This window comes from Thalia democratica, chromosome 6, assembly GCF_965202585.1.
Source record: "Thalia democratica chromosome 6, ktThaDemo2.hap1.1, whole genome shotgun sequence".
Classification (NCBI taxonomy): Eukaryota; Metazoa; Chordata; class Thaliacea; order Salpida; family Salpidae; genus Thalia; species Thalia democratica.
Window position 1 is genome coordinate 10,868,712 of NC_139170.1, and position 12,363 is coordinate 10,881,074.

General features: G+C 27.8%; 1 protein-coding gene across 2 annotated transcripts; it reads left to right on the top strand.

The window, feature by feature from the left end:
* Positions 1-1,882: 1,882 nt before the first annotated feature.
* Positions 1,883-7,816, top strand: LOC145838061 (EARP-interacting protein homolog). 2 transcript variants are annotated; one of them, XR_014370023.1, is made up of 8 exons: positions 1,883-2,039; positions 2,155-2,226; positions 2,440-2,540; positions 2,682-2,967; positions 3,410-3,590; positions 3,926-4,104; positions 4,733-4,842; positions 7,056-7,075. XR_014370023.1 is itself a non-coding variant. In XM_082945590.1 (7 exons), the coding sequence occupies exons 1-7, from the start codon at positions 1,911-1,913 to the stop codon at positions 7,221-7,223; spliced, it is 1,116 nt and encodes a 371-aa protein (XP_082801716.1). In that variant the 5' UTR covers positions 1,883-1,910; the 3' UTR covers positions 7,224-7,816. The 2 variants fall into 2 exon arrangements, 1 of the variants encoding a protein (XP_082801716.1); XM_082945590.1 differs by lacking the exon at positions 4,733-4,842 and having other exon boundaries at positions 7,056-7,816.
* The last annotated feature ends 4,547 nt before the right edge of the window (positions 7,817-12,363 follow it).

Sequence of the window (12,363 nt, forward strand, 5' to 3'; positions counted from 1 at the left end):
CTGATATATCTTCAAAATCCACAATATAGATGTGTCAAGAGGTTAAGGATATTAAGGACAAAACCAGATTGCTGAATATCACACTGAATGTTGTTGATTGTAGTGCGGTTCATTCTAGTGCTTATTGAACAATGGCTAAAGCACCTCGTTCTGCTGAAGATAGCCAAAGTACTTAACTAGTTTACGAATTAAACAAGCTTTAATTATAAACTCACATTGAAGCTTACTATGTCTAAGATAATGAGTAATTAACAATTCAATTACATGTATTTTTTTAACTGTACACACAAACAAACGATTCAGTGAAAAATACTTATAGCCTTTGGTTTATCTGAAACAGCAGTTCATTGTGAATATGTCTGCTTGATGAGTCCTAATAAGTACGAAACCTGGTTGCCAACACGCTATCAAAAAATGTATTATTTTAAACATTATAAATAAATGAAGCAAGTTGTAAGCTAGAAAAACTTCTCAGAAAAAGTTACTGTAGAGGGTTTTCACTTCCAATTTTTAAGTTGGTAAAAGTAAAAAAATAATTCTCATTTTTTGATAATGTGCAGTTGTATGAGAAAAACTTACCATTGATAAATGTTTCACTGAAAATCTATCTCTTCCTTCATTTTTTAAGCAGTCTTCTTCAAATTTTTACAGAGAGTGTATTTTTAAATTTAAAAAAGAGTGAATGCAGGAATTTGAAAAATTTTTATTGAAAAAAGCCACATTTTTTTTTAATCTAAAGTTTTATTTTTCAATATTTAAAAATTCCAAATTTCAAAGTCTTTTAAACTATAAAAGGAACGTTTCCTGAAAGTTTGAGGTCTCTAGCTCAAAAAATGAAGTAGAATATATATTTTTAGTTATTTTTTTAAACATCCTAGAAAATTGACCCCAAAAAATTTGTGGTCCACATGTTTGTATTGGAAACTTTTTACAAAAATTACAATATATCAAAAGTTAAATAAGGTTTTTTACTTCTATAAAAACTTGCTTGTAGTTTGTACTTCAAACTTTCATATAAGATCCAATGTTATTTTTAGTAAAAAAAAACCCTATACCCATTAGTCATATCTCAATAAATGTTTAATGTTTAAAAAAAAAATGGTTTGTAGATATTTTTACAACCTACATAAGTATTTTTTACATTAGATACTTTACATTACTTTTTTAGTTGTGGCCCTTTCAATTTTTTTTTTAAGAATTTGAATTGTCCGAATTTGAAAAGTCCTGCACCCCACTATAACACTTTAAGTTTGTACACAAACAAATTTGTATTCTTAAAATACAAAAAGTATGTCTGTATTCTTTTTTTTAATTAATAAATTATTGATTTATATTAACAAAAATGCATACAACGATTATTTATTTGTTCAATAAATATCTTTAAAAGTTATTTTTTTAACATTTCTTAATTTAAGTTTAATTTATAAACAAAATTTTGTAGTTTTTCTTCAGCATCCAAGTACTAAAAGTTGATGTTAATTAAGTAGACTATAAAGGTTATAGAAAAGGTCTTAATTAACTACTTGGTTTTTTTTTAAACTCCTAAAATAAAATAAATAGCTTATTGAAATTGTAATTGGATTTTTAGTCTTAAAATGTACGCACATAAATGAAATACTTAAAATTAAATAAAACAAATTTAACCTTTATTTCTTAAAATAAACCTTAAATGTTCAAACTTTTGTATTATAATACAAATTACTTAGAAAAAATTCATTCAAGGTTGATCACTTATTAAGTTCTACCCAACTTAGAAGTTTTTTTTTTTCAAATAATTTATATCCAGTAGCTTTTTTTCTTTGAAGCTATAATTGTTGCAACTGAGGACTGCAATGTTGAAGTTGAAGCAAGTAATAAACTTTTATACAACAAATTTAGCCAATAAAAAAAACAAAAAAAAAAAAAAACAAATGGAGGAATCGGACGCTCCATTGGTGTACGGTTTGGAACTGTCAAGCAGGTGTATATGCAGCCAGGTGGGAGAAACAGGTTGCACCAGGTATTTAGTCGGTAGCCAGTCCTTCAAACAGGATAATCAGGTTGGTTGAATAATTACTTACTATTCAAATGAGGTTCACTTGAATGAATATTCATTATGCTGGTAAGTAATTTCTAATATTGAAACTGTAGACTCATACTTAATTTTACAATCAGGTACATTTGATTGAGTACGACGATGAAACAAATGTGCTGAGCAAGAACGTGTTTGTGCACGATAAGGGTTCTGTTAGTTGTTTGTTAATTCACGTGTGTACTAGATTGCTGGTAGTGGCACTTTGCTTACTGTAAATAAAGTTTCATAGTTCTAGTAAGCTAATTCTGTTTTTTCAATCTAATAGACATTGTTATTGTGTTGTCATTGTATCACTGTTTGATTTAAACTTTCTTGTTAAAGCTTTTAAATTAATTATTAAAGAAGATCTACAAAATATATAATAGATATGCGACATCTCAGCTTCTTACGAGGATCCTCAACTGTTTACAACCTGCCACGAATCTTACAAAGACTCCTCACTGCACCATGGCTGCACACTGTGGAGGTTTCATTAAAAAGATATATTTCTAATATATTTAGTTATAATACAAGCAAGCCTTTTTTAAAGTTTTAAGTTGCTTTTCTAATAATAAACTTTAGAAAGTAACATTAGAACTTACATTCAAAAAATATTTTTTCATTAAAGGCTCCCAGCTTTGCAAGACTCTCAGGAGGATCAACTCGGGGGAATAACCCAATTATCAACAATCGATGGCGTCACTCGCGCGTCGTGGCGGCCTGTTGAGGGGGAGACGCAGCTGATGGGTTGGAACGAGGATGAAGTGAGCGTTTATGACGTCACCGACGAGATGCGGGTGGCGGCATCTTGCGGTGGCATGTTGAGCGCAAGGAAGGGTAAGGAGAAAGTGGGAAAGGGGAGGTGGAACCCGCATCATGGAAGCAAGCAATTCTCCCTTTGTGTTGGAAATCAGGTTTTTATGTGTTTGGATAAGTTTTTTTTTTATTAGTTATTATTGAGTCTCTTAAACTATATCAATTAGTTACAAATTAAAAATATTAGTTTGTATATTGCGAGATAAACTTGGGTACAAAAGTATAAAAACTTGATCAGTAAATAGTTGAGCAAGGTAATACATCTTTTTTTATTTGTTTATTACTGTTTTTCACGAGTTTAATAACTTGAAACTAGCAGCATTATTATTTTTCTACAACCTGAATGTAAGTTTTAACTTTTCGACCTTATAATCAATAGTATACTACACCCAGATAGTATGTTCAAACAAACGTATCTTCTTCAGTTAATTGAATATTTTATTTGTTTTATTAACTTTCAATAGTATCTTCCTACTGGTCTAATGTTGTTATGTAACTATAATGTAAAAATAAATTTATTATTACACTCCTCACTAACAGGTGGTGTGTTGGGACATACGCACGCAAACCTCATCTTACACGCTGAACACTCGACACTCTTACGCGGCGAGGGATATCGATTACAACCCGAACAAGCAGTACTACATGCTCACGTGCGGCGACGACAGCACCATCCGGTTCTGGGACGTCCGGAACGTTAAAGCGCCACTGTCTACCGCTGGTGCGTTTGGTGTGATGAAACGTTTTGATATTTGTTGTAAATTTTAGTCTGTGTATCATAAAACTTATGAGCACTGTTGATAAAAAAAGTGTTTTTTATTTGTTTATTAGAAGACATAAAACACAGTTTGTTGTGTTGATATTTTGATTGTGTACTCTCTGGCGAGCACATTCTACTGGATAACATCTCAAGTTGCTAGTAATTAGTTCGAGAAAATAAGTTCATTCATTGGTAGAAGGCAAAATGTCTCAAAAAAATATATCTAGTTAAAGTATGTATTAAAAGCTTTAGTTTTTTTTAGTGATTACTCTATTTATCATAATTTCATTCACCAGGGTCGCACAAACATTGGGTAACTTCTGCCAGGTTCAACCCGTTCCACGACCAGCTCGTTATTTCGTGCGGGACCGACCACCTGGTGGTGCTGCACGACAAGACTTCGCTGTCGTCCGAACCCTACAAGTACGACAGCGATGACTCGAGCGCTGATTCCGGCGGAGAAAAACCTGATAAGGTTAGTTCTGTTGATTTATATTTAAAAACATTTCATATTTGTAGTGGGGTCATTAAGTTTTTATGTTTAAATGAGTGTTTACAATAGTAAAAAGGTTTTTCAGTAGATGGACTTTTTTTTAAATATACAGTGCTTTAAAATAAATTAAATTTATTTCAAAATAAATTGATCCTTGATGATTATGTGATGCCTCATCTTGATAAGTTGTTATCATTATCATTGTTTCCTCAGTAAGACCGTGTCTATTAGAAGTATTTTTTGAAAGAAAAGTTTATATCAATTCTTAGTAAAAGTTATGAAACTGGGTAATTTTTTTCTGTACAAGTTGTTTTACATTTAACTCATATACTAAATTATTGTCAACTCAAGAGTTGGTTTATAATAGTTTCTTAATAGCTGAAATTCTTACGCTCTGGGCAATTTAGTTTGCTATAATTATAAAAGACTGTTCAGCTATAGAATATTCAAATTTGATAATAAGTTCATACAGTTTTTATTAGCTTTCAACAATTTTATAGTACATTTTTTTATGTTATAAGTTTTGTAAAACGTAATGGAAAAAGTTATAAATTTAATGTATTTAGTTTATATCCAGTACAACAGAAAGTTTAAACTGTTTTTTTTTTAGGTGTCTCAAAATAAGTTTGTAAATCGTTCAGAAAACCAATGAATCCTTGATATTTACTTTGATTTTCTTTTAATATTAGTGGGACCCTGTTTATTATGCAAATTTTTAATGTTAGTTTTTTATTTTTAATTTCTAAAGCACCAGTATAAGTTTTCATATAAATTTAACAACATTGTTTTAGTGTTTTTTATATAAGTTATAACACTTAAAAAATATAATATGTACAATAGTTTAAGTAGTAGTACTTTTAATTTATAAGTAGTTGATTCAAATCGTATAACTAAATTTACTTTTTTTTTTGAATATTATTAATAGCAACTTATTTTTATTACGTTTGTTAAAACTTCTTAGCGTTGTTCTACTTCTTCAGTTTATTATTTTCTAGAAAAAATAATTATAAGAATTCATTTTAGTGTAGTATCCTGTACCATAAAGTTATTGATACTTTGAATTTAAAACCTACTTAGTACAGAGTTGTCAAAAAACTTGGAATTCTAGGAAAAACCTGGAATTTGACAATTTAGGCTAAAAAATACTTGAACTTAAGAAATTTAAAAATAATCTTGAATTTGGAACAAAAATCGCTTAAAAACCTAGAATATTAAACAATTTTTACATGTTAACAAATTAAGTTTTGATTTGATACCAACAATCTGTCAAATATATAATTTTTATGTAACTTTTTTTTAAACTAAAAAATACATTTGAAATTGCTTTACAATATCCTATTAGTGTTTTTATACTAATTAAGAATACCTTAAACTTTATTTTAGACTAAAATAGACACAAAAACTTGCACTTTAAAAACCTGGAAGAAATTTCTCAAGAACCTTTGGCACCCTGTTAGTAGCAAGGCAATATTTTTTTTTAACAACCTTCTATTTAGCAACAAGTATTAAGGAAAACTTGATAGTTTTTTAATAAAATGTTTTATTTACAGCTAACATTAAATTGGCTGAAATTCTATAATTACAGTGTTAGTACATTAAACAATACAAAAGTATAGTTACTACAACTATTTTGATTTGACTTTTTATTATTAGTATGGTTAGAAAAATTATTTAATCTTTTTATTTTTCTTGACAAGTATATTTTTCATATAGTATAACTGTAAACTTTTGTTTTACATGTAGTACTATATATTTTCAGTCTAAAGTAATTTTGTTATATGTTTGTATGTAGTAAATTTATTTGAAAGTGTTTTACACACCTAAAATTAAATCTTTATATGATCTTATAATATATTTTTTTTATAATATATCAAAATAAAAACATATTATAGTTTCAATTGCTTTTAATAAGTGATTTCTTTAAAACATAAAAATGTAAAACAATAATTTTCAGCTACTTAAATGTTGTGAGTGCAAAAAAAGTTAGTTTTTTTCTTTTCCAAGTGACTAATTATCAAATTTAAAATATTTTTTTTTAATTTTGATATATTAAGTTGTACCGGAAAAAAAATGCTAGTTGTTATAGCAAAGTAACTTTTCATTCCATAAAGATTATATACTTTCTTTTTCATAAATAATTTTTGCATTTTATTTACATTATTCATTATAACGTCGTTTCAAATAAAATAATTTTGACTGGGGAAAGCATCTAAAGACATAATTATTAAACGTGTTTAAATAATGTATATCTTAAATTCCAATTTTTTTTCAATCTTTAGTTTATTACATTCTGAGCCGTTTAGTTCGCAATCAATAAAATTATCACAAACGCTTTATTACATTTAACATATTATTAGTCATATATGTTAATTGACAATGCCTAGATTGTATGCTAAAATTGGATTTTAAACTATGTGGCATTAGTTAAAGCCCACTACTCGGTACAACCATGTTGTTAAGGGTGTCCAGTGAGCTTATATGTTTTCTATGTACACCTAGAAGTGTATTTATCCAACTTAATTATTTTTATAAACAACTAGTGACCTTCCAAAACCGGCTTTTTCTCTAATATCCGGCACCGGCCGGATCTTAACTTTTAAAACTTATCCGTATCCAAATTTAAAAAACAGATCGAAACCTACTTTTTTTGTTCCGGTAGATCTTTATAAATAACTCAGAATTCTTAAACAAATAAATCTTAAACACTAATTTGCATCTACGACCTAGTAAGTAATGATGACATAACAAGTAACCATGAAGTAACAAACAACTATGACCGTATCCAAGTTAAAAAAAACAGGTCATAACCTCAATCTTGTTGTACAAATAACTCTAAATACGGAACGATTTAATAACTAAATAGTTCTTTTAAATCAAATTTGTAACCACGACAACCAACTATGACGTAAGAATGACAACCAATTATGACGCAGGTGGAGCGCGAGGACGGCGTGGTGCAGGTGTACGAGGAGCACGAGGAGTCGGTGTACGCTTGCGAGTGGTCCTCCTTCGACCCGTGGTCGTTCGCCAGCGTCTCGTACGATGGCAGGCTGGTGGTCAACAAGGTGCCTAAGAACATAAAGTTCGACATTCTGCTGTGATGAATAAAGAGATGCTAATTGAATTATGCTCTCAAATATTCACGACAATTTAAATTGTTTCTTAAAAAAAAATTATTTGAATTTTTTGTTGTCATTATTTTAATTTGTTCGACATTTTGTGGCTCGATATTCAAGTTCGATGTTCTGCTGTGGTGTATGAAGGGGGAGTTGCTGTTGTGAGAAACATCGAGTCAGTGATGCGATCCAATTGAATTCTCTTCTGAAATATGCACGACAAATTAGGTTGTCTTTTAATTTTTATATAGTCATTTCCAATAATAACAATCTCAAGTTATTCGAACTTGTGTGGCAATTTTTATTTGGTTCAATTTATTATTTAAGATATGACCCGTTAAAATCCTTTAATTTGAAGAAGCTAATTATAATATTAAATAATTAGGAAGATAATTCATTTTGATCACAGGAAAATAAATATCCGGTAAAAGTTTTAATGCGATAGTATAAACCATTGCATAATAAATTATTTATTTATTTATTTATTTTTGTTAGACTTTCAGATTATTATGCTTACTACAATAAATTTGTTTTTTTTTCAAAATGTAGTAAATCAATTTTAACTTTTTCCTTTATCAATTTAAAGTTACCAGTGCTAAGTACTTTTATTTGTAATTTTTTTTTTAAGCTTGGTATATTCTTGAAATTATGCTTCTGTTTTATTTAAATACAAAGTTATGCAAAATATTTTTATAAGTTACATAGTCTCTTAATTTATGTAACTTAAGATTTTTTTAACTTCTGAAAAAAATATTTTGATACTTTAGAAGAAAATAATATTTTTTCGAAAACAGGTTTTAGTTTTTACTTGACAATTTACAATTAACAAACAGATCTTAATTAGTATTCCAAATACAATTATCAGTTTATACTCAGTTTAGTACTTATATTCATTCGTACGTTGTTTATGTAGATGATTTGCACTTTCTTATACTTTTTGATTAAAGAATTTAAAAAATTAGTTCATTTTAGTCGAAATTTTATTTGATTTGTTATAATTTTATTGTTATTTAGTATTATAAGTTTCCGAGATCAAATATTTTATTTAAAAATTTAAGATCAGTTTACGTGCAATTTGATGTTTTTTTATTTAACTTCGTTTTTTGTATCGAAAAAGTAAAAATTTTGTGTAGTAAAATAAATAGAATTCGTTTTTGAACATATTTTTTACTTCAAATGCTGAAAGGAAATTTTTTAAATACACTATTAAACTTTATAGCTAGTAATGTACACAAATAAATAAAATAAAAATTTTATACAAAAAAAATGTTCATATGCGTCAGGCTAAATCAGTACTTCTTGAAAAATTGTCAAAATGATAGTTCCAAATAAGTTAAAATATCTTAGTTTCTAAAAATTTTAGAGTTCTTTTTGAGTATATAATTAAGCTGTTAATTTCTTTCCAAATGAACATTTAGCTTTGCAGTCAATATGTCAAGTATAAATGCTTGAAAATTTCTGAACTTCTGAATGAAATTAAGATTTTTTAATTTATTTCGAGTAGATATTATTAACTTCCTTACCCATATAGTACTTCTCAATTGACGCGTTCAAGGATTGTTTTCAAAGAGGTGAGTATATTTATTTTTAATAAAGGACGATCAATGAGTGAGTGTAGCAGCGTTGATGTAGTTAGAACTATTTTGAAAATTTTAACGAGTGAGCTACAACTCTAATAACAAAATGTTAAATTTGTCTGTAGCAAATAAATAACAATGTAACTTCCAAAAAAAAACTTTTAACGAAACTTTTAACTTTCCGGAAGCCATATCTAATTAAATAACTAGAAATTGAAAAAAAAACTAAAAACTATATTAGAAGGCTAAGCTGTTAGAACTATTCTAATAGGTTTCATTTGCTTATTATCTAAACTTAGCCCCGACCAAAGGTAATGGAAAATGTCAGTCTAAAAAAGTTTTTTGTTGGAACCCTGATAAATATTAGGTTTTAACGAATGCATTTCTAAGAATATATTTACGGTCATTTTCTTAGTAATGTTCAAAAGTTTTAGGTCAAGTTCAGGATGAATCAGCCGAATATTTTTGTTACAAAAAGATACGACCCTGTAACATTGTATATAGTCTCGTTATTGTATAAAAAAAATTAGCTCTTTAGTTAATTCCATAGAGTTCCTATTTTAAAATTAACAATATTTAGGGTTACAATGTACTGGGGTGTCGCACTGCCGCAATTGCACCACCTTAAAATTTTGTAAGAAAAAATTAAGTATCTATAACGTTTTCGTTATTTTTTAGAACAAAATCTCTTATTAAACTCTAATTTATAAATTTTGCTCACTTTACTGCCGCAACTGAACTCAAAACAGCAAAACTTCTTCAAGAATTACCGCAAAATCAATATCTTGCGGTAAGTAAGCTAAGTTGAAAATTCCCTGAAACAGTAGAGGTTTAAATATCATTCCACAAGTTATTGTAAACAAAAAATGAAAACAAATCTAAGCAGAGCACGGGCGATTCAAGCAGAGGCAACTCGAGCAAAAGCATTTTAAGCAGAAGCAACTCGAGAAGAGGCAACTAGAGAAGAATCAACTCGAGAATAAGCAACTCGAGAATAGGCAACTCGAGCAGAAGCAACTCGAGCAGAGGCAACTCGAGCAGAAGCAATTCTAGCGGAGGCAACTCGAGCAGAGACAACTCAAGTAGGGGCAAATCGATCACCTTCAACTCGGATTTTTTTTTCTGCACAACCTAAGAAAAATACCACGCGACGCCACTGCAACATACTCAAAATTAACTAAGGCAAATTTAAATGTTAAAATAACTCAAGCCAGTTTAAATGTTTTGAAAACTCAGGCTGACTCAGTTTGTTTAGAGCTTTTTAAAGTCTAAGACATAAGTCTAAGTAATGTCATTATTTTCTAATTCTCAGGCTAGCTTTTATGACTTGAATATCTTTTTTTTAACTTGTGTACTTTCTTATATATTATGCAATTTTGTTATTGAATTGATAATTCTAGGTATATCTTGATTACCAGCATTTTTAGCTGTTGCTACTTTTTTCTAAACTTTCTCAAAAATACAAGATGACTCATGCTAGTTTAGTGTTATTCGGATAGTTTTAGGTCATTCAAACTTTTTTTTTACCTTATATTTCGGAAACCCTGATAAAAATATTAACAAAAATAACATAGACAAGAAATATAAGCTTTCGAGATATTGTCCGTTTTGAAAAAGAAAAATTTCAGTACAAATGAAAAACATAACTTTGCATGGCTATTTTTGAAAAAAAAACTCTAAAATCAACCTTATATTTTTGAAGCAATTTACCTAAATTTAGGATCATTTTGTTGTTGCAATACTAAAGTTAACATTCTAAAGAGTTTTTTGAAACAAAACTATACAATCAGAAAAATCATTGTTAATTTTTTAAACTTTGTTAGACAATTTACATTATTTTGTTACGAATTATTAGGTGTTTTTTAAAGATTATATTGATAAATTACTAAAAAAACGCTCAAAAACTGTAGAAGACTTAAATTTATAATAAATCAATTGTTTTATCTTTCTAGTTTATAACCTCAGCTTTTTAACTCAAATTGCTTAGATCTTGAAATTTAAAAAGTGTTAATAAACAGCTCATAGCTTAGTTACAAATTAAAAGTAGAGTAAATTTTAGAATTATACATTATCGAAAAGGCATTTTCTAAGAAAAAATTAAAGCTGACCCTTAAATCAGATCCTAGATCAAATTTCCTAAAAACTATTTTTATTGGTACTACTGCAAAACTTAAATGTGTTTCAATTAATATTAACGACAAAAAGGATAAATAATATGTCAATTCAAAGGTTGAAGGTAAGTTTTTAAATTATTATTTAGGATAAAGATTTTTAAGCATTTGCTAAGTATTACTTTTTTTTTGTCAACTGCTTTAACTAAGTTTTCGCAGATGAATTTAATTTATACTATCTCAAAAGCAAATCAATTATTTAGTATTCAGAAAGTTGTTTGACAAACTTAAAGTTACTTAATAATCTTTGATTTTGACAAAAACATTTTGTTTGTTTTTCATAGGTCACCATTTAGTTATTTTCTAGGCTCGTCACAAAATTAGTCAGATTCTTCCAAAACTCTAAGTTTTTCTTATCATTAGTATTTGAAAAATAAAAAAAAATATCACTATTATTTTGAAAAACAGATTCTCACTTAAAACATTTTATATGAAGTAATATGATACCTAACAAGTTAAATTTTTAGATAAGTTAGTCCACGTTTAAGATAAACAACTTGATTTAATCTAATTTTTATATATATTATAATAATAAAATTCAACTAGTGTTTATCTTAGTAAGATTATTTAACTTTAATGAACGAAGTATTTACAATAAAAACCTACATATGCAATAAAGTTTTAAAATATTAGTTTAACTATTAGTATTTAATATTAAATAGTAAATGATGAACTTAACCTCACGACCATCAACAACAGCAGCCGAGACACGTCAACTTTGTTGATGATAGCCTAAATAAATACTTAAACATTGTTATTTAATACAAAATAAAAATTGCACAGTGTTTATCTGACGCATATTTTTTATGTTGTAATTAATAAACATAGTTCATTAAAAATAAAGATTATAAAAAAATTGAGCGAATATCTTTATTACATAAACATACATCATAACCTTAGAATAATAGTTAATAGCAATTACAATATATTTAAATCTCTCAGTGTAGCACATAGAAACGTGCGTCAGTTGAATAAATCTAGTACTTTTCAATTTTTTCCTATAATTGTGTTTTCTAATGAAATTACTAACTTAGTTAGCATCTATATAAATAGGCTTACAGAAATTAATTTTTAAACACTTAAGTTATTTATATATATACATGTTGTTTATTTAAAAAAATGACAAAAAAAAATAGAAGTAGTACTTTTTTAAATCTTAAATGATTTTTAATGAAAAAATTAAATAAAAACATTTTATTGTTAATCTATATTCGTTCTTTCCTATTAATAGCCAGAAACGCTTTGAAATTCCTTAACTGAACAACGCTTAGTGGCAGCAAGACAAAATACAAACTCATCTTTACCGTTTTCCAAGTACTCCGAATATGGGAAACGCTTTTTACATCTGTAAAAACACTACTACTTTGTACGTTCCAC